This window comes from Rattus norvegicus, chromosome 19 (assembly GCF_036323735.1).
Source record: "Rattus norvegicus strain BN/NHsdMcwi chromosome 19, GRCr8, whole genome shotgun sequence".
Lineage (NCBI taxonomy): Eukaryota > Metazoa > Chordata > Mammalia > Rodentia > Muridae > Rattus > Rattus norvegicus.
The window spans coordinates 10320885-10342022 of record NC_086037.1 but is presented as its reverse complement, the minus strand read 5'-3'; the positions used below and the strand labels follow the sequence as shown (position 1 = coordinate 10342022).

The window sequence follows — 21138 nt, the reverse complement described above, 5'->3', positions numbered from 1 at the left end:
AGGTGTGAGCGGGGACCAGGAGCCAAGGCTTGATCTCCTCCTCACAATATCAAAACCCCAACTATGTGGTCCTAACTTCATCCCGTTACCATTTTCTTAAAGGACCAAAAAGCAATACATTAGCAAGCATCTAGGACCACAAATGATAACACCTTTCCAAACAGACACATCCATTTTTATTTAAATTGTAAAAAATAATAATTCCAAATAAGAGTCGCCATTAACCCCCTGACAACTCACCAGGCAAGGCCCTGCTTCCCTCTCTCCCTCCTTGGAAGTCCCCTGTGTCTAATCAGCAGCCTGGGGGAAGCACCCTGCACGGATGCTCTCTCCCAAAGGGAGAGAAAGAGTTCCACGTGAGGGAGGGGACATGGTGAGGCTTGCTGTCTTGGAAACTATTGAAACCAACTGAAATAGTCCAGTCCTCGAAATCCCAACTCTTCTATAAAAGTCTCTCTACAGGTGACAATGGGTTGGCGTGCGGTAGGGGAGGGGGAGGTGGGACCAGAAGAGCCTGGGGGTGGGCTTAGCTTCTGGAACGTAGATCATGTGTTGTCTTGTTAGGTTTACACTAGGCAGATCAGAGGCTGAAGGTCTGTTAGTGCATTTAGTGCTGGTGAGCAGGGTGGCCCAGCCTGGGACACTGAAGTTCTCTGATGACAAGGCAAAGCCACAAGAGCCCCCCAACCCCATCATCTTCTGCTGAATAAGGGAGGTGAGGAGGATGTCCCCGCTCCTGGCTCTTGGCTGTCCATCTGTGCCAGCTTGGGCCTGTTCCTCAGGAGTGCTTGGAGAGCTTAAGCCTGGTAAGGTTGGGGGTGGCCCTGTGCTAAGACCCAGCCGTGGCTTAGGTCACAGCATAGCTGGCTTAAGAGTAGCCCCCAGCCATCTGACTCGTGGCCGCGTTGCTGCCCACTCCTCGCCAGGCCTGGAAGCTGAAGAAAGCACTCAGTCCGTAGGCAATCATCACCAGACAAGCAAAGAACTGGCAGGGGAGAAAAGAAGCCAAGGTGGTCAGTCAGAGAGAGCCGGGGAAGCACATGGGGACGGTGACACAAGACCAAGTGGGTCTCCTCAGATGGACTTGGGGATAAAAGCTTGAGCCACTATGCCTACCCACACACGCCACACACGTGGCATTATGTTCTAAGAGTCACGGTCAACAGAACTACACAGGTCAGACATGTCAGATGGTGCCAGGGACAGCCATGAGTGTTCCCCTGCTCTCTGGAAGGAGTGACCATGGTGTAGGTTTATACACCTAGTATCCACGGACCTAGTAACCACGAGTAACATTCAGGGCTGGAATTCAGCTTAGGTAGAGCTGCCCAGCCTCACAAGGCCCTGTGGTTCCAGGACCGGAATTGAAAAAAAAAACAATCCGTAATAATATTCAAAGCCCCCAGGAGTTCTCTGAGCCAGTTTGTACTCTGTGACATACGCTTTCAGAGGCTTAGATCTCAGTTCCCAAGAGGGAGTTCACTAAACCATATTCAGGAAGAGGGAAGACACCGGGCACAGGCTGCCCTGTCCTGGACATGACCACAACTCCAGTTTCCTTGGCTGACAAAGAACCTATAGGATCTGCCACTAGAAGTGAACAGGGCCTTGTGGATGGAGTGTGGATAGCCATTTGACACAGCCCCCAAGTTTGGGTTTTTTTATAAAAGTACAAATAAAAGAAATGTAGATGGAATGTGTGTAGTGATTGACAGCCAGCCCAAGGGGACACGTGACGTGACTATCCACAGTGGATCCCAAGCATTCGTGTTCCCTCGAGTTCTGCTGTTTACTCACTAAGGAAGACTGAGGCCCACTGAGCATCCAGCCAGTGACCACTCAGGAGCCTATGAGCACACAGAGGCCTGGGCTGGAAGCCATGCAGAAGACCGGAGCCCCGGGAACTTACAGAGGCAGCCGAGCGCTGGTTGTACGGTCGGGAGCCCCTCAGGGATGTCAGATCGACCGCCGCCGCACAGGCGACAAAGGCGGTGATATAGAGGACGGTGGCAGCAACAAAGAAGACCAGTAACTGTGGGGGAAAGGAAGGGAAGATGTAAAACACCCATGGGGAACATCGCCACCTTGAGCTGAGTCAGAAAGCCCTGGCGGGAAGGCCTGATGTGTCAGCGCAGGACAGTGCCACTGCAACAAGCCACCACCTCTAACCAGCTAAAGAAATGCAGGCCACCTCATAGCTGGCACACGTCATGTCCATGCTCTCCCTATGGCCACATCAGCACTTGGCCTTGTGTCTGGCCCTCACATCCCTCTACCCAGTGGGAGAAATCTACAATTCCCTTGCACTAAACTCGAGGGCAAATACCAGGGCCAGGACCCTAGGGAATCTATACAAGGCATCCAGACACCTGGATGTGAGCCTTCAGCTGGCAGCAGGGCCTGATCCATACCCCCAGTGATGGCTCTTGTCTTCAAACTGGTCTCCAACCATTTATTTGTGCTTTGCATTTCTTTAATTGCCAACATTTAAAATTAGATCTCATATGAAAACATGTTTAAGGCTTCCGGGCATCGTGGTCTACACCTGTAATCCCAGTATCTCAAGAGGCAGAGGCAGGAGGATCACAAATCTGAGGCCAACCTGGTGTATATAGTGAGATACTGTCTCAAAACACCAAATAAGATGGGTGGTGGTGGCGACCCGTGCCTTTGAACCCAGCACACAGGAGACAGAGGCAGGCCGATCTCTGAGTTTGAGGCCAGCTTGGTGTACAAAGTGAGTTCCAGGACAGCCAGGGCTACAGAGAAAGCCTAGCTCAAAACAAAACAAAACAAAAAACGCTCAAATCTGGGCAAAGTAGCTTACAGGAGCCAACATGTCCAAACACAAAGGCAGGAAGACATGGATTCCAGGTCAGTCTGGCCTACACATCAAAACTGTATCAAAAAACAAACAAACCAAAAAACTAACCAGGGCTGGGCATGGATCTCAGTGGTAAAGCGTTTGTTCTGCATTTATGAGGTCCTGGATTTGAGCCCTAGCACCACCAGTACAACAAACAAAAGCCCTCAAGGCTTGGCACCAAGGGGCCTCATCCTCTCAAGGTTGAAGCTGGACAGAGGCAGCTCCTCAGGGCCAGGTACTTGTTAGTTTTCTGGAAACTTCTTGGCCCAGTTCACTAGTCCATCTTGCCTGGTCAACAGGTCGACAGTCTCCAACTCTGAGTAGAGAAGGGTCACCGCCCAGCTCCTCTCCCAGCTCAGCCCAGCAGCACCAGACAGAGCAGCAGCTGGCCGCCTCCATTGAGCGCTGTGCTGCAATGTCCTCCTTGCCCTGGAGACCGAGGTCTCCCGCTTTGCAGGATTCTTCTTTAGGGGCTCAGGGATATTCAGAAGGGGGCTAGGCCCTCAGCTGGGAGTCCAGCCACCACCACCTCAATCCCAAATCTTGTACCCAAGTACAATGAGCGACCACTGCACACCCTGCCTGGCTCTGGCTAGTGATACAAGGATCTAACAAACCCATTCTGTCTGAGCATGACTCACGTTTCCTCTCATTAAACAGGCATTGAGTTGTAAACAACTGCTGCCCAGTTCCAGCCTCGCTTGCCTTGCGATCATGTGCCTCTGTGTTCACTAAAAGGCTTAGATGCAGCTGCATGGGTTTTCTGGGTTGCAGGAAAAAAAAAAAAGCCAGCCATTTTCTGTGTCTGGCTAGGGTGCTTCCTGTAGTCAGAGGAGCCCGGCCTGAGACAAACCTGGAGTACCCTTCTCTCCAAATCGGCGGAGCCTCCTGGAGGAAGCTAGGACCCATGCTAAGCCCCAGCTTGCACTGACAAACCCAGATCTCCTAGCTCAAAATTCTGATCATCCTCAAGACAGAACAGTATCCCAAGACTCCCTAGGATATCTGCAGGGCCATCAACAGCCCCTCACTGCTGGCCCCACACTTCCCCATCCCAGCTCCTCAGGTAACTAAGAGGCAGGAGGAACCCTACCCACCCACCCACACACCCACCCACCCACCCACCCACACACCCACACACCCACACACCCACACACCCACACCCACACCCACACCCACACACCCACACACACACACACACACACACACACACACACACCCTCTGTTTCACATTAATGGAAGGTCAAGAGGTCCTGTCCTAGCCACTCACTGACAAGAGGACTCAGCCTGGAGCCACCCAGTGCCCCTGCCCCAACTCACCACCAACGGCCAGGGCACCATATACAACTTCATGTGCAGTTGAAACAGGTAGATGATGAAGAAGACAATTGTTACCAGCCAGAGGAAGACAGCTACAAACATAACCCAGCCGTAGGCAGGATACAGGTGGTATGGGGTGTCAGCAATCAAGGCCCACACCAGCAGCCCCAGCACCTGTGGAAAAATGGGCAAGTTTCTCAGAGCCGAACAGGGCCAGCTGGAGGCTCAGGCCTTGGCCTCCTTTCTTGTTAACTCAAAAGTATCTTAGGCCTGCAAGATGGCTAAGAGGGTAAAATGTTTGCCACAAGCCTGACAACCTGAGTTCAATTCTGGAACTCAGGTATTAGGAGAAAAGTGACTTCCAGAAGTTGTCCCCAGACCTCTGTGTGTGCACAGTGGCAGGGAGCACGCCCATACGCACGCACAATTAAAAACAGCTTCTTCAAAGAAATCTTGACTTGGCGCCTGTTTACATCTGTGCTGGGGATATTGTCTGGCCACTGTTCCCCCTTTTCAAGTCCCACCATGCTGTGTGACAAAAGGCTCTTCCCTAGGTCCCCCAGATACTACCACCCAAGGGAGGAACAGTGTCTCTCCCATACAGTGTATGCTGCATATGTCAGTACCGCCCACAGCAGACCAGGGTCTCGATTTTGTCACAGGGAAAAACAACAACACGCCTGCTGGAAGCCAGTCTTGGAGGCTCATACCTGCAGTCCTAACACTGAAGGAAAAAGAGACTCAAGATGAGTTCAAGGCCAACATCTACCTAGGGGGTCATAGGCCAGTCTTTGGCCATGTGAACCCATGTCTCAAAATAAGAGGGGTGTGTGTGTGTGTGTGTGTGTGTGTGTGTGTGTGTGTGTGTGTGTGTGTGTGTATGTGTAGATAGCTCAGTGGTTAAGAGCACTGACTGCTCCACATGGTGGCTCACAACCATCTGTAATGGAATCCAGTGCCCTCTTCTAGTGTGTCTGAAGAGAGTGACAGTGCCCTCACATACAGAAATCTTAAAAAAAAAAAAAAGAAAGAAAGAAAGAAAAAAGAAAAAAGAAAGAAAAGGAGGGAGCACTTTGAGATGGCTCAGCAGGTAATAGGACTTATTGCCCAAGCTTGAAAAGCTGACACCCTGAGGTTACCCTACAGAACCCACAGTGGAAGGGACGAACCTTTGGGAAGGTAAACCATGCCGGGAAGCTTGGAGGGTAGAGTGGCCTGATACCCCCAAATCCCTAACTGTGTATTTTGAACCTAAAGGCATGGGCTTTGTTTAGAACCCGTTCCTCTTCCACCTGCACAACTAACTGGTCTGTTTCCTTACCTCATTTGTAACAGTGAAGGGATCGCACCCACCTCAGACCTCGAGGCCTGGGAGTAAGCTCAATTTTACACTGGGAGCAACAGTCAGCCTGTGTAGTCTCTCCCCCCAGAGTCCTGCCACAAAACACCAACCGCAGAGGGTTCCACACACAGACTCCTTGCAGGGGCACATCCCAAGGATCCCCGGGAAGACCCAGGGAAGTACAACTCCGTGGCTGTCCTAGGCCTCCCCAGCATCCTCTTGGTTGGCCAAGGATCTCTATCTAGGTTGGGGGATACCCACTCTCCTCTTGTCTGGAACTCTGCCACCATGGGTGTGGAAGTCTACTGTGGCTCTGGAGAAGGCCTCTGTTGCTAGACACAGAAGGATTGTTCCTCCCTCTGCCCGCGCAGTGTGGAAGCCGGTGGCCCCAGCCCAAGGATGAGACCACTTTCAGTCAGATCTTAGGATGCTGGTCTTTGGAAACAAATTCCCATCCCCTGGCCTACCCACTCTGCTGACAGGCCTCTTGCAAGTCCAGAGGGATCTAAAGAGCAGTTCTCACCCGAGGGCTCAGGACTCGGAGTTGGGGCTCTGCCAGCTACCTTCTCTCAAACCACCCCACCACAAGGAAGTTTCTTTGGTTTGGAATACGCGCTTGCAGGATGATGACAGGGACCCCGTAGCTGAGCAGGCCTAGGAGCCCAGCAATGCCCCAGCCAAAGAAGACTCTGTACCTGCACTCCCCAGCTAGGGCGAGCCCCAGACATCCCATGTCACATAGCACCCCTCCATCTGCTCTTGCCTCTGACCCTCACGAGCACGCCCAGGGTTTGGCCCTTGTGCCCACTTTACAGTGAAGAAGATGGGACAGTGTAGCAAGGCCTTCCTAGTCTGTGGTCACATGCCAAACTGGGAGCCAGCCCTCATTTTGTTACAACTCAAGGGCCAGGGAGATGGCTCAGCAGGTGAAGGCACTTGCCACCGAGTCTGACGACCTGTATTAGATCTCCAGAACCTATGTGGCAGGAAAGAACTGACTTCCTTAAAGTTGTCCTCCAACCTCTTTCTTGGCATGGCCTCATTAGTCCAGCCTGACCTTGAACTCACACTTCTGCTTCTCAAGCACTATGACAGGTATGTGGCACCACACCTGGCCCTCACACACCCTGTACTCCCCACCCCAAATCACCGTGCCTGAAATAGACACACTAGAAAGGCCATGAACCCCCAGAGCTAGGTGAGGTCATTTCTGTCAGAGGAATGAGTACGCCCTGGAATAACATCTCCGGCAGCATCTCAGGTGAGACGTGGGAAGGGGAAGAGGGGGAACACCTAGGGACCATCAGGTGAAGTACGTTCCAGGTTCCCAACCCTCTGCCTGTGGGTCGGCTGTTCCCTAGTATCTGAAAGGAAATTAGAAAGGGCGTCCAAATGACAATCCAGAAAAGGCCCATGCATGTTCACATTCATGCCCACTTACAATGCTGTCACTCACAGGCTTCAGTGGAGGGGTCACCAGTTAAACAGCTGAGGCTCCCTGGCTTAGATTAGTGACCTCCCAATTACCCTCTCTCTGGGCTGTCTTGCCAAGTTTCCGTCAACACTCAGCAGGCATACAGTACACTGAAGGTAAAAGGTGAATTAGCCAGCTCTGCCTTGTCATAGCTGTAAGAAAGGAGTTGCTGAGGGATGGATAAGGCAAAACGTGTCAGTCCCCTCTGAGGGCAGGGCTGTAGAACATGTTCCCACCCTATCCCACTCCACCCCTGATTTCCAGATCAGTAAACACACACTAGAGATAAAGCACAAGATAGGCAGGAGAATATGTGTTCCTGTGGAGTTGTGGAGCTTGGCCCCAGGCCTAGGAAGCTGACTTGGTTTCTGTCCTAGAACAAGGAAGGTCCGTTCCTTTATTAGAACCCAGCAAACAGGTTTCTCCTGGTCCCTAAGCCATCAGCCTGGGTATTTTGCTGACCCCTTGACTGACCTGTGTGGTCCTGTGAGGGAGGTTCCTGAAGCCTCAGGACCTCCTGGGACTCACTGAAATGCACCTGTCACAGATCTCCGTCTAGCTAAAGCACCAAACACCACTCTTCCAGGGGTGGCAAAAGGCAGCAGGTAGCGGGGAGTGGAGAATGAGGCCAGCGTCCTTAATTCTACTCCCTTACCCCATGACCAGAACTCCACGTCCAGAACGTGTCTCGTGTAGCTCACATATCCCAGCAGCATGACCTGTCCCTGGGTGCCTCTCTTCAGAACCCTCTACTGTAGCACTTCTGTGTCAGGGCACCCGACCTTCAAGGTGCTCCCACATCAGATCAAAAGCATGAACTGGTCAAATACGCATGCTCACAGGGTGGCCAAATACGCATGCTCACGGAGTGGCCAAATACGCATGCTCACGGGGTGGGTGCTGTGGGGATAAATTCAGGTAGGGGTGGGGTTCCAGAAGGAGGAAAGTCTTGGGACATAGGGCAGAGGAAGATCTCACTGGTAAAGTTACACGTTAGAAGTATTAGGGAACTGAAGAGGGGAGGGGGACAGAGTCACGTGGGACTCTAGGAAAAGATGCAACTCTATGGCATTCTGGGTAACCTTGACCTCCGTGTCCACCAACCCCTGATTTCTAGACATTGTCGGACCAAAGTCGAATGAATCACTGTATGCTCTTGGGAGATTCACCTAACCTTTCTGGTTCTATGTCCTCACCTGGAACACATGAAGTAGGGTTTTTTTGTTTGTTTTTTTTTTAATTGGGCAAGGGATCAGGGACAGGTGTGCCGGGGGCCATAACATGGAGGGTGTAGTTATATGGTGTAGTTAAATCACAGGAAAGCAAGGATGGAGTGAGGGCGCTTCCAGGAAGGGGAAGCAGCTCTGCCTGGAGGTTGACACTAAGGTTCCTAGATGGGCTATTCGGGTTGTAGAAGGGGCTGAGCCAGGCCTCTGGAATAGAAGCGCATGTTGCTGGTGAAAAACCCAGTCCCGAGGAGCTAAGGGCTGCTGGGTAGAATTATGCACGCCTCTCAAGGGCTCTGTCCAGAGCTGCGAAGTCCTGAAGGGATGTTAGAAATTGTTCTTTAATTTTGTGACATCTTCAGTGTTTGAATGTTAGAAATTAAGCTAAATGTTTTAGAGAGAGTGCATGTGAGCACAGAGAGAAAGAAAAAGAGCAGGTGTGGACCCTCTGACATTGAGTAGTGGTGCCGAGTCTTTCACAGCCCTCAGTGACTGCTCCTCCGTTACACTACAGGGAAACTGAGGCCCAGAGTGGCCACGTGATCTTTCCTGGGGTTTCCCCCTCACTCAGGGCACAGCTAGGCAGCTGAGGACACTCATAGCTTGGCCTAGCATTGCCTGGCCCATCCCAACCTCCACTCTCATCCTGGCCCTTCTCCCTACACTGAAAGGGACTTTATGGGGATAAGAAGTCACCCATTGTGTCACAAGACACAAAGGAGCAAGAGACCCAGGCTCCAGGCGCCTGGGCTGGCCATATCAGCACCACACACCACTCTTTTCTGTGCCAAAGGTGGGTTGGGGAGGCACCTTGGAATTCCTGTACTGGATGTGAAGCATTTTAGAACATGTGGGGGTTCGGCACCATGTCCAGATCTCCAGGAAGCCCAAAGCCACCAAGCTGTCCTGTCCTTTATCTGAAACAGACACAGGAGGAACCACAGAGTCACTCTGTCAGCGTCCTCTTTCCCAGGGACACTTCTGTGCCAGGCTGTTTCAAGTCCAAGGAAGAGAGCAGGGTAATGGGCAACTGGATCTGGTCTGCGGGAGTCTGCCTAGACCTTGACCAGCATCACAGTATTCCAAATTCCAAACGCAGTTTTCCTATGCAGCCTGCTATTTGCATGTCGTAGGTCTCAGAAGAGAGTGTTTAAATCCCAGAGGTACAAGAGTTTACACACACACACACACACACACACACGTAGGCTGATGGCTGAGCCATGCTAAGTGGTACAGACCTGTAATCCCAGCACTTGGGAGGCGAAGGCTAGAGGGTTGCCATACATCAGAAGCCAGCATGCCCTACACAAGACTTGGTCCTAGTTCAGCAATAACACCAATAATAAACAATTAAGTGTATTATTGTTATTATTTAGTAAGGAAATCTACCCAGAATGAACTCACATTACTTCCTACTTAACCCCAGCTGCGGCCCCATACAGCAGATGACGCAGATCTCCTTCCAGTCATCACCTCCTGGTGTGTGAGGCATGTGGGGGCTGTGACTCCAACCCCTCCCTCCATTTCTTCTGGCACCCCATCAGTGTGTCTGAAAGTGTTCCAGAAACATACAGCACCCATCCGTGCCCCACTCCTTGCTCTTCCCCGGGGGTCCCCATAATGTCTGCTTGGGTCTCCCCAATACTAGGATGCCTCCAGCCATGAAGAAGAACATCTCAGGAAGTTCTTACTCTGCCCGAGAAGGCCCGGGTAGAGCTCTTGAACTTCCAGCTTCCACCATAGCCTGGCATTCATCAGGTCAAGCCCCCTAACTCCCTGGGCCTTCCTCTCTCTCTGGACCCAAATTTCTCCCAAGAGAAGCACTCAACCCAGTCCACAGAAGGAAAACTGAAGCTCTTTTAGACGATGAGAGTCCGGCCTAAGGACATTCACAAGGGGTGCAGGACAGCCTAAGGGTAGATTTCCTTTCTCTTAGTACTGTCTCCTGGGAGGTGGGGACACCTGGAAATCAGTGCTTTGAGGACATATTACCGTCTGGATGCCAGAGCTGAGGCGCCACCACAGCCTGTGAGCCTCTTAGCCCCGTAAAGTCTACGAATCTAGCTGCACACCCAGGGCAAAGCCTTCCGCATTCCCAGAATGTGGCCTGAAATTATCTCTCCCATCTCCACTCTCAGGAGGAGTGGTGTCACGCCATGCCCCACATCCAAGGCCCAGGTTGGTAGAAGGAAAGAGTCATCTGGTGTCAGAGATCATCCAGCCCACAGTCAAAAGTGCTGGCCCAAGTGCTGGCCCAAGTCTGGGACTTGATAGCCTACTTGGCGGGTCCCTCCTGACCTTTGGCCTTGTCCTCACTTGGAGACCATAGTGTGTCACCCTGCCTCTCCTTCCTGAGCAAACAGGAGAAGGTCACCCTGCCCAGCAACGAAGGCTGGAACCCTGCTCTGTCAGTGTGAGGGTTGGCTCTCCCTCCCAAGGAAAACAGCCTCCACCTAGGTTCACAGCAGCTCCGAAGGGAAGGGTGGCCATCGGGTGGCCATCGTCCAGCCTCCACCGCTGGAGATGGCAACTGCCCGATGAGCAGGAAGACTTTGCAAATGTGAACTGCCCCCTCCTGAAGTAGAGGCCACCTTCTGCTGACAGATTACTAGGAAAAACACCCAGGGTGCCCAGCCAGCAGTCCCAAACTCACAGCACTCACTCACTGCTGTGTGGCCAGAGGAAAGTGCCTTCCCTCTCTGGGCCTGATAGCCAGCCACATCGCTCACAGCTTTGGACATAGCTGCAAACTATGTGTGATTCCCCACTTCCCAACACTTTTATTTATTTGGAAAGAATTCTTTTCGTTTGTTTTTTTTTCAAGATAGGGTTTCTCTGTGTAGCCTTGGCAACCCTGGAGCTCACTCTGTACACCAGGATGGCCTCAAACCCCAACAGAGATCTGCTTGCCTCTGCCTCCTGAGTGCTGAGATTAAAGGTATGCACCGGGATTGGGGATTTAGCTCAGCGGTAGAGCGCTTGCCTAGGAAGCGCAAGGCCCAGGGTTCAGTCCCCAGCTCCGAAAAAAAGAACAACAACAACAAAAAAAAAGGTGTGCACCACAGCCGCCCACCTGGAAAGAATTCTGAATGGCTGTCCACTTGTTAATTTTGGTTTTTAGACCCAGCGTCCCATTACTTACTCAAGATGGCTGGTATGTCCTAATGTAGCCCAGGCTAACCTTGAACTCACAAGTCTTAACCTCCTGACAGCTGAGACCACGGGCATAGGCTCCACTTGCTATATCTTTTGAAATAAGTACTGTAGGGCTGGCATGATGGCTCTGGGTAAAGGTATTGCCAGCATCCCTGATGACCTGAGTCCTGTACTGAGAGCCACATGGCAGAAAGAGAATCACCTCCCACAAGTTGTCCTCTGACCTCCACATGTGCACACACATGCACACATACACGTAAAAAAATTCAACTAATAAAAGTTAAGTAAATACAATGTAACGATAAAATGAAAAAGTGTTATACATGGCAAAGTTCTCAAGAGTGGCCCCCTGTGTAGCAGTCAGGCACCATCTATATACATACAATCCCGGACTCAGACAGGGGGCTGCCTTGTGTCTGGAGATGAATGACCACAGGCTACCCATTAGCAGTTCTCAATTTGTGGTCTGTGACCCCCTTTGAGGGTCCCATAGTAGATCTCTTGCATATCAGATTTTTACATTACGATTCATAACGGTAGCAGAATCACAGTTGTAACGTAGCAATGGAATAATGTTGTGGTTGGGGGGTTGTGGTCACCACAGCATAAGGAACTGTATTAAAGGGTCACAGCATTAGGAAGGTTGAGAGCCATTGTTATACTTGATTCTGCCCCAGGCTCTCTCACTGACTGCACAGCCTGGGCCTGGCCCTGGCCCTCAGTACACATAGAACTGCTACTTGGTCCCTTGAGAGCAGTAAGGCACCTTCGCTCACTGTGACATATATCCTGGCATTAATGCACCCAGATTTCCTTTATAGGCCCCACAATGAATCTGTATATTCACCTGACTAACAGTAAAGCTAACAGTAAGTGAAACGTAAGTCCCCGTTAAGTGGGAGGACATGGGCTGTCTACTGCAATGGAAGTCATAAAATTAACTGCAACCAGTATGTGGCAAGGTTAAAATTCCACAGGTAGAGAGAAGAGATCCTGGGTTCCCTCCCACCACTGTCCCTCCTCAATAAAACACAGTTTTGTGTGGTCTCAGTTATTCCCAGTCAGAAAATATTACATTAAAAAAAATCATGTTTGTTTGAAAGCAGGAACTCCTGAAGCAGAAGGTAGCCTCAAACTCAACCATATAAAAGAGGATAGCCGGGGCTGGGGATTTAGCTCAGTGGTAGAGCGCTTACCTAGGAAGCGCAAGGCCCTGGGTTCGGTCCCCAGCTCCGAAAAAAAGAACCAAAAAAAAAAAAAAAAAGTTTTAAAAAGAGGATAGCCTTGAATGTCTGATAGCTCTTCCTCACTTCCCGAGGGCTGGGGTTAGAAATATGGGTCACTGTGCATCTGGCTTTTAATTCACAGGTCCAGTGAGATGGCACAGCGAGTAAGGCTCCTGACGCTACCAACAGAGTGAGTCTGAGCTCTGGGAGCCACAGGGTGGAAGGAGGGAGCCAACCCCCAGAAGTGGTCGTCTGGCCTCTTTACTCTTGCAGTGGCTTGCCTGTGTACACGAACACACACACACACACACACACACACGCACAACATTTCATTTAAATAACAACTCATATTACTTAGATACTGTTTTTGGTTTTTGAGACAGGGTCTCGCTATGCAGTCTCCTACAGCCTGGAGTTCACTCTGTGGATCAAGCTGGCTTCAAGCTCAGATATCTACCGGCCTCTCCCTCCTGAGTTCTGGGATTAAAGTCACATATGCCCCTACACCTGGCCCTATTCATACATATTACAAATTTTTCATAAAAGTACACTGCTAAGATGGTTACTGTCAATCTCTTGCTGTGTTCAATTATAAATTAAATTTGCCACAGCTACATAGGTACAGAAGAACCCTATCTAAGGTCTCAGAATATGTCCTTATGGAGAAAAGGTGATTCCTATAGGTTAATCCGCCTGAAAGCCACTGAAGCTGTCTCCTTGGCACGTCCTGTCTGGGTGTAGTTAATACAGATGGCCAAGCTCAACACAGACCTTAATGATGTTGAGTTATGGAAAGGTCTCACCTTGCCTCAATTTCCAGAAGCCAGGAAAAAAAAAAAAAAGTGGGGACCCTCGTAACAACAAAATTCACACTTTGAAACAAACATCAGGAGAGGGTGTGGTGGGACACCTGGAAGCCATTTGGGAGATGAAAGGAGGAAGATCAGGGTTCAAGGCCAGGCTCAGCTACACGGCCAAGCCTCAGAAACCTAAAATGAAAAATATTGAAAATAAATAAATAAATCTAAACATAAAAACAGAAAACACTGCCTGAAAATCTCCTGGCACTTCTGCATCAGGCCAGAGGCCAGGCCTGGCAGTTTCACAGATGGAGGACACACAAAGGACTCTGAGACATTTTCCCTTAAAGGTCATGCTCACTCCCGGGAGGACAGAGACAGACGAACACCACATACCAACCCGCCATTTGTGCCTATCAGACTGGGGTGCGTCCAGAAGTGTATCGCATCGACAGCCAGGGTGGCTGGGGGAGGCACCTATTGGAAATAGGGCAAAGGGGTGACCTCCATGGAGGTCGCTTGGCAAGCCCCATCCCTATCCCAAGTGCAGCAGGGTGTGGTAACACAGGCCAGTCTCCTCGGAGAGGCACAGGCCTGTCTTCTCAGCTACTTACATTCAGGTCCAACCTAAGCTAAAGAAAGAGTTCAAAGCCAACCTGGACAACTAGGGACACCCTACCTCAAATTGAAAAACATAACGAAGAGAACTGGGAGTAAGCGTGTTAAAATTAAACACAACCTAACAGTTAACTATGTAACAGCGTAAAAACTGCAGGTAAACAGCCCGGGTGGGGTAGGGTGCTAACACACACTGCCCGTGCCCTCTGACCCCGGAAACCCACTTTCAGAAATGTGTTACACAGACAAGTCATTGGCATATGCAGAACACTCGTGCTGACCGGTGCAAATGGCAGAGGAATAGAAATCGGAGTGTGTTAACCAAGGGGCAGGCTGTCCAGCTCAGGGGCCAGCTGCACCTTGAATTGCTACAGAAGCAAGGAGGCTAATATGTTCCTTGTGCTGAGATGGAGACTCTAGGCTGGAGAGATGGCTCAGTGGTTAAGAGCACTGGCTGCTCTTCCAGAGGACGGAGACTCGAATCCCAGCATCCACACTGCACCTCACCACTCTCTGTAACTCCAGTTCCAAGGGATCTGAAGATTTCTTCTGGCCTCCCTGGGCACCAGGCACGCAGGTGTCACAAAGGCACACATGCAGGCAAAATACCCATGCACATTAAATAAATAAATAAATAAATAAATAAATAAATAAATAGGGCTGGAGAGATGGCTCAGTGGTTAAGAGCACTGACTGTTCTTCCAGAGGTCCTGAGTTCAAATCCCAGCAACCACATGGTGGCTCACAACCATCTGTAATGGGATCTGATGCCCTTTTCTGGTGTGTCTGAAGAGTGGTAGTGTACTCACATGCATGAAATAAACAATAAATGATAAAATAAATAAATAAATAAATAAATAAAATGTAAACGTTTGAAATGAAGAATCTGTGAGTGACCTGGAGCTCAGGGGTAGAGCAGTTAGTTGCCAAGCTTCTTTAGCCTCCAATGCCATAAAAAATAAATAAATAAATAAAAAATATGGAAATGAGGGCTTTGGAAAAACAGAAAATACACAGCTTCCTGTGCCCTGATGTAAGACACGTCTTTGTGGTTTCTCTGTGTGGCTCTGGCTGTCCTGGAACTCACTCTGTAGACCAAGCTGATCTCCAACTCACGGAGACCCCCTTCTGCCTCTCTCTGCCTCTGGAATGCTGGGATTAAAGGCATGGCCCACCGCTGCCAGCCTCACCCGGCTTTTAAATGGGGCTGGAGTTCTGTGCAATCAGACACACGCACGCGCGGGCGCGGGCGCGCGCGCACACACACACACACACACACACACACACACACACACACACACACACACACACACACACACCAGCCCCACTACACATATACTGGTGAGGAGGACAGAAGCGGTTGGCCGGAAATGAAAAAGATCATATTTTACCAATCTTTTTTTTGTATCACTGGGATATTTGGCTGTTAGGTCTGACTTTGTTTCTTCATCTGCTTGCTTGCTTGCTTGCTTTCAAAGAACAAAACGTTTTAAAAATGCGATGGTGGCTGAAAACTTGAGCTGTAGCCAAGTGAGCAGAGGCTGTACAGTCATAGCAGACCCTCCGTGGCGGGGTGCACGGGTAACTGGCTCACAACAGACAAACACCGGAAAGTGCGGGCTTTCTAAACTTGCACTTCTATTCATTCTGCCGTGGGTGTGCTTGTGCACATGCGCGGGCGTTCACATGCCATGGTGCCCTCATGGAGGTCAGACTGAGAGTGGCCTGAGTCAGTTCTGGTCTCCTACTGCACTTGGTAGCAGAGGGTTTTGCCTACTGAGCCATTTCACCATCCCGCCCCATCCCCTGGCCCCTGGCCCTCGACCCCTGCGGGCCATCAGTGCTTTTTAAAGGCATAGAAAGCGGACTGCAAATGCTCCAAAATGGCTGCCCTCATAGGGAGCGGAGCTTGGTCCAACTTTAGCACTCTCTGCACGTTTATGTATTCATTCGCCTTTTTCGAGATAGGGTCTATGTAGCTCAGGCTGGCCTGCCTTGAGCTTGCCTTGGGTTTCCTCAGACTGTCCCGGAACCTGACTTGTAGATCAGGCTAGCCTCAAACTCAGCGCTCCATCCGCTCGCTTTTGTTTTTTAAAGGAGAATAAATTGTTGTTTCTAATTGAGTGATTACAAATGAATTCCCACAGTTATTACACTCTTGCCCACCAGCGAGTGGGAGTGCGGTGGGAATTAGCCATGCAGGGCATTCGTGGCTTTGGCACAGGAACCAGCAGGCTTGACTGAGGCTACCAAAGAACCATAGACCAGTGCTTAAGGAAACCCCCAACTCTGTCCTCCCAATTCCACCCGCCCACTGCTCACATCTGCTCAGCAACACAGCAGGCCCTTCTTGGAAGCCAGAGCTCTTTTGGGCCTTATCCTGCCCCTCCATGGAGAGAAGCCAGCTTGCCTACTGGGACTGACATAGAGCCAGAATCATCAGGATGAGCTTCCTCGTGTTCCCCAAAAGAGAAGGATGACGAAGCTTTCAGAGATGAGCTTTGTCCCTAGAATCATTCAAGCTTGCCTAAGAGCCCCAGGATTTTAGGGCCCAGTGAATCCTAAGCTCTTGGCAGGCACCACTTCTCTACCATTACTGTTCTACAGATAGGGGTATAAGGTTGAGGGGGATAGGGAGTCAAGAATTTTCTTAGATCCCAAGTTGAAAGAAGCAGAGTCTGGATTTGAACCCAAGCCTCTGCTTCCAGGCTTACAATCAGCCAGTGTTCTCAAAGAGACACAGAAACACTACGGTGATAGAAGAGGCCTCTGTTTGTTTACCTAAAAATAGAACTGTGTGGCTGACCCCAATCCTAAGAGGAAGACTAGGAAGGGCACACTGTGAACACCCCCATTCCCTCAAATCGTTCATAATATATAGGTACCCCCCACATCCTGGCACCAGGGCTTAATCCCTGTCCCTGCTAAACAGGCCAGTCTCAAATTCTCGATCCTCCTGCTTTAGCCTTCCACTCACAGGGGCACTGGGGTTACAGGCCCTGTTTGCCACTGTACCCTGCTAGACCCTTCTTTTTTTTTTTTTTTTTTTTTTTCTTTATTTCGGAGCTGGGGTCCGAACCCAGGGCCTTTCGCTTGCTAGGCAAGCGCTCTACCACTGAGCTAAATCCCCAACCCCTAGACCCCTCTTCTAAAACCCCAATCATCTAGACAGACTCGTAAGAGCTCACCTCTTCCAGGAAGCCCTCCCCAGGGCCTTTCGCTTGCTAGGCAAGCGCTCTACCACTGAGCTAAATCCCCAACCCCTAGACCCCTCTTCTAAAACCCCAATCATCTAGACAGACTCGTAAGAGCTCACCTCTTCCAGGAAGCCCTCCCCAAAAGTCTTGGCTGAGTCTCCCCTTCCGGAAGAGGTCATCCTTCTCTTGCAAGGTCATCTAGGAACCCCAGAACCTCATTTAAAGGCAGCAGGAGACATTGATGGAGTCAGTCGTCAAACAGCCAGCTCTAAGTGCAAGTCCTACCCATGGGCAGTAGCTTTGCTGTCTTCCCTCCAACCCCGTCCTGTGACTCTATTCAAGTCCCTTTGTGCTTATCAGTAAGTCCCAGGTAAGATCATCCCTTGTCCCAAAGCTGGGGAGGGGACATGTGTTAAAAAGTAGCAAAAATATGAGCCCGGCAGTACTTGTGAACACCTTCAATCCCAGCACTTGGAACACACAGGCAGGAGGATTTCTGTGAGTTGGAGGCCAGCCTGGTCTGTGGAGCAAGTTTCAGGACAGGTAGGGCTACACTGAGAAATCCTGTCTCAAAAAACAAAAACAAAATAAGAAAGGAAAGACAAATATGAGCACTTCACCCCCACACTCTTCAAAGTTTTTCTAAACTCATTGGGATGCACCTCAGGTGCCTGTCAGCACCTTCCTCTCCCTTGCCTCACAAAGAACTGTAACATAAAGCAAAAAGTTGTCTCCAGGTCAAATTCACCTGCCTGTTTAGACAATAGCTGCGAAGACTCGCTTTCGTTACTAGGAAGCTCAGCTGGGAGCCAACATTTTAAACTTGCAGGTTTCCTGCTAGATTAGGTCTTTTCTTAGCTTTCTCAAGCCAGGCTTTAGAAACACACTAACTTCTGTTTTAATGATTAACAGCACCCTCTGATATTCTTTCTGGAGCTAGATGGGTGTGGGCAAAGTTATGGAGTAGTAAAAAGACCATCAGGTGTCTGTAGATGTCAGGTTCTGCAGGCGAACCACCATGCTAAACGAAGAACTATGTTTTGCTCCGGAAGCTTGGGCTTGCTATTCATCCATCTTTCTACCACTGCAGGACTCTCTATACCCTAGGAGACAGAGCCAGTGGCCTCAGTTTACCGCCTCCTCCAGGCAGCCTTTCCTGATCCCCAGGGGCCTGGCACTAGGCATGGAGCCTCTCTCACTTCCTCTAAAGTGTCACACCCCACACTGTAAGAGCAAACCAATATGAGTAGGGGCCGGAGAGGTCAGAAAACAGCTCTCCAGGATGGGAGTGATTAGAAAGAAACTTCTGAGCCTGTTTTCTCATCTGCTAAGAGAAGAAAATTCTAGTCAAATCTGGCCATGCTGGTGCATGCCTTTGATCCCAAAACTCTTAATTCAAAGCCAGCCTGGTCTATAAAGTGAGTTCCAAGACAGCCAAAACTATGTGGAGAGACCCAGTCTTTCAAACAAACAAACAAACAAAAAACAAAAACAAAAAACAAAAAACACCTAGCCAGCCTCCAGTTGTGGCTTTCCAGCAGGTATGGTGCCTATCTTGGCCCCTCCCCACTCTTGGCCCCAGTGGAGTAGGTTGCCACAGAAACATCTTAGGAACCAGCGGCTGGCATAGTCTCCAAGTGAGGTCTGTAGAACGAATATAGGGACGGAGGTAGGGAGTAAAGGGCACCTATCACTTCACACCCTGACATCTTCATGCTCCAAAACCTCCCAAGGCCACCAACATAACCAAGACCCCAGTTCTGGCCCTAGATGCATAAAATGCTGGGCTCCTGGCCAGACCAGAAAGATGCTTCATCTCCTGCTCAGCCTGTGGCCTTCTTTCCCTACCTCACTCAACTCAGCCGTCTGCTGTCCCCACAGCATTGCCCGCACTACCCCAGCCTCGCATTCCACTGAAGGCCCAGCTCAAAAGCTAGCCTTTCTAGCCCCTCAGTGAAGCCCTCCTAGACCTTTCTCCTCTCTGTCCCTTTCACAAACCATTTAGCTCCGCCCACAGCCCAAAGCTGACTCTCGGGTGTGAGGTTCAAAGAAACCAGCTGCAGACCCTGGAGTAGTGGTGCCGGGTGGCGCCCGAGAGTAATTACAACACTTGGGAAAATCTAGTCCAAGGCTAGCCTCGCCTACATAAGGAATTTGAAGCCAGCAATAGCTAAGTGAGAATTCAAGACCAATCTGGGCTATATGCGACCCAGTCTCAAGAAAATAAAAAAATACAGAAACGAATTGAATAAAACAAAATAAATAAAACAAACAAGCCAATCGCCAAGAGCCCAACACTCCAGGGTCGACTGTGTCTACGCTGCAGAGTTAAATTGGTCCCAGAAGAGGGCATCGAGCTATCTTCCCTGATCTCATCAAAACCAAACAGTAGCCCAAAACCACTCCGGAAGAAGACATTAAAATGCAAATTTCTTGGTGCGCTATTGAAGATTTAAAGTGCGGTTTCACATTTTTCCCTGGGGTGGGGCCCAAGAATCAGAATCTTAAACAAACCCAGGGAGAAGACGGCGCGGGGTTGGGGGTGAGGGCGAAGGGCGAAGGCTCACTAAGGAAGATCAGAAATCTCGAAACCAAGATAGCATGCCCTAGGTGGACATGGCCACTCCCCTGGAGGGCAGGAAAGACCTAGTCTCACTGCAGGTCTCCCGACTCCCTAGCTTGGCCTGGCACCCTGGCTCCATGTGCCCATTGGAGGGATGACAGAGACGGCCACCTCCAGTGCTACCCTATTCCTCTGCCAGTGGATCTCAGTTAATGCAGAGGGCTCCCCAGAGGCAGCCACAGGCCTCCAGACCCTTCCAGGAAGATACTATAAAAAAGATAGCTGACATCTTAGGATGCACCTAGTGGGGCCTGATGAGTACCGGGGACGGCAGGCACGTGGTTTCTGGCCTTTGCCAATCTCCACAGCCCAAGGAAGGAGATTTGGTCCACGGACCCCGGGCAGGTACCATGGAGGGAGCGCGCGAGTCAGGGCCACCGATGTGGTGTCCTGCCCTGTCCAGGAGGGCTGCAGAGCCAAAGCACTTAGTGGCTAAAGCCGGGTGAAGAGGCAGACAGTGGACTTTGCCCGGCGGAGAAAGCCAGAGCACGGTCCTAGAGGGAAGGGGGCAGGGCAGAAGGAAAGGGACAGACTGGCGGACTGTAGTGAGCTGCAATCTCAGCTGCGGCGTCGCCGCGGGAACCACCCGAGTAGGGTGTGTAGGTCCCCTCCATAGGAGTCATGCTGTGCTCGCAGGGCTGTCACACGACCGTCCCAGGGTGCAAGGTTCCAGACGATCTCGGAAGTGTGCGTCCCGGGGGTCCCCGGAGAGTTCCCCATCCAGTCCCCGAGCTACCCCGCTCACCAGCTGCAGAAGCGCGAGCACCCCAAGGGCGGAGCGCACAAAGCCCAGGTCCGGTCGCATCGCAGACACAGATGCTCCCACGCCCTGCGCGGGGCTGCTGGTCCTGGTGCTCACTTTCGACGGGAACTCCGCCATAGCGATCGCGAGCCTACGACGCTCGGGACGCGCTCCCGGCGCTGCTCCGGGGCTGCGACAGCGGATCCCTAGACAGAACCTACAGGTGCGCGAAGCCCGACCCCGCTCCGCCCGAGGCCCCGCCCCTCGAAGAGGCCCCGCCCCTTAACCCTCGGTTCGCCTGTTTGCTCTGGATAGAGATCGTGAAGAACCCCTAGTGTGCTGGTGTTTGGGCAGGTCTCTGTGAATAAGCGTCCTTGGGAGTTCTACCCGCCTCGGGGTACGCAGTGTAGGAGAGTGGAGTGGAGTCATTTCCTGGACTGCAGGCGGGTTCCTTTCTAAACAGATAACGAAAAACGGGCAAGTGCAGGAGAGGGGACGACTGAAAATCCAAGGCTAGCCTGCTTATATAATGAATTCCAGGATTGTTT

General features: G+C 50.9%; 1 protein-coding gene across 2 annotated transcripts; it reads right to left on the bottom strand.

Moving 5' to 3' along the window:
• Nucleotides 1–153: 153 nt before the first annotated feature.
• On the bottom strand, nt 154–20943 carry Pllp (plasmolipin). 2 transcript variants are annotated; one of them, NM_022533.2, is made up of 4 exons: nt 20594–20943; nt 4187–4360; nt 1910–2032; nt 157–985 (listed from the first exon to the last, which is right to left on the bottom strand). In NM_022533.2, exons 1-4 carry the CDS (start codon nt 20726–20728, stop codon nt 869–871), a joined length of 549 nt encoding a protein of 182 aa, NP_071978.1. In that variant the 5' UTR covers nt 20729–20943; the 3' UTR covers nt 157–868. The 2 variants fall into 2 exon arrangements, with proteins under 2 accessions (XP_063134339.1, NP_071978.1); XM_063278269.1 differs by having other exon boundaries at nt 154–2032; nt 20594–20859.
• Between the last annotated feature and the right edge of the window lie 195 nt (nt 20944–21138).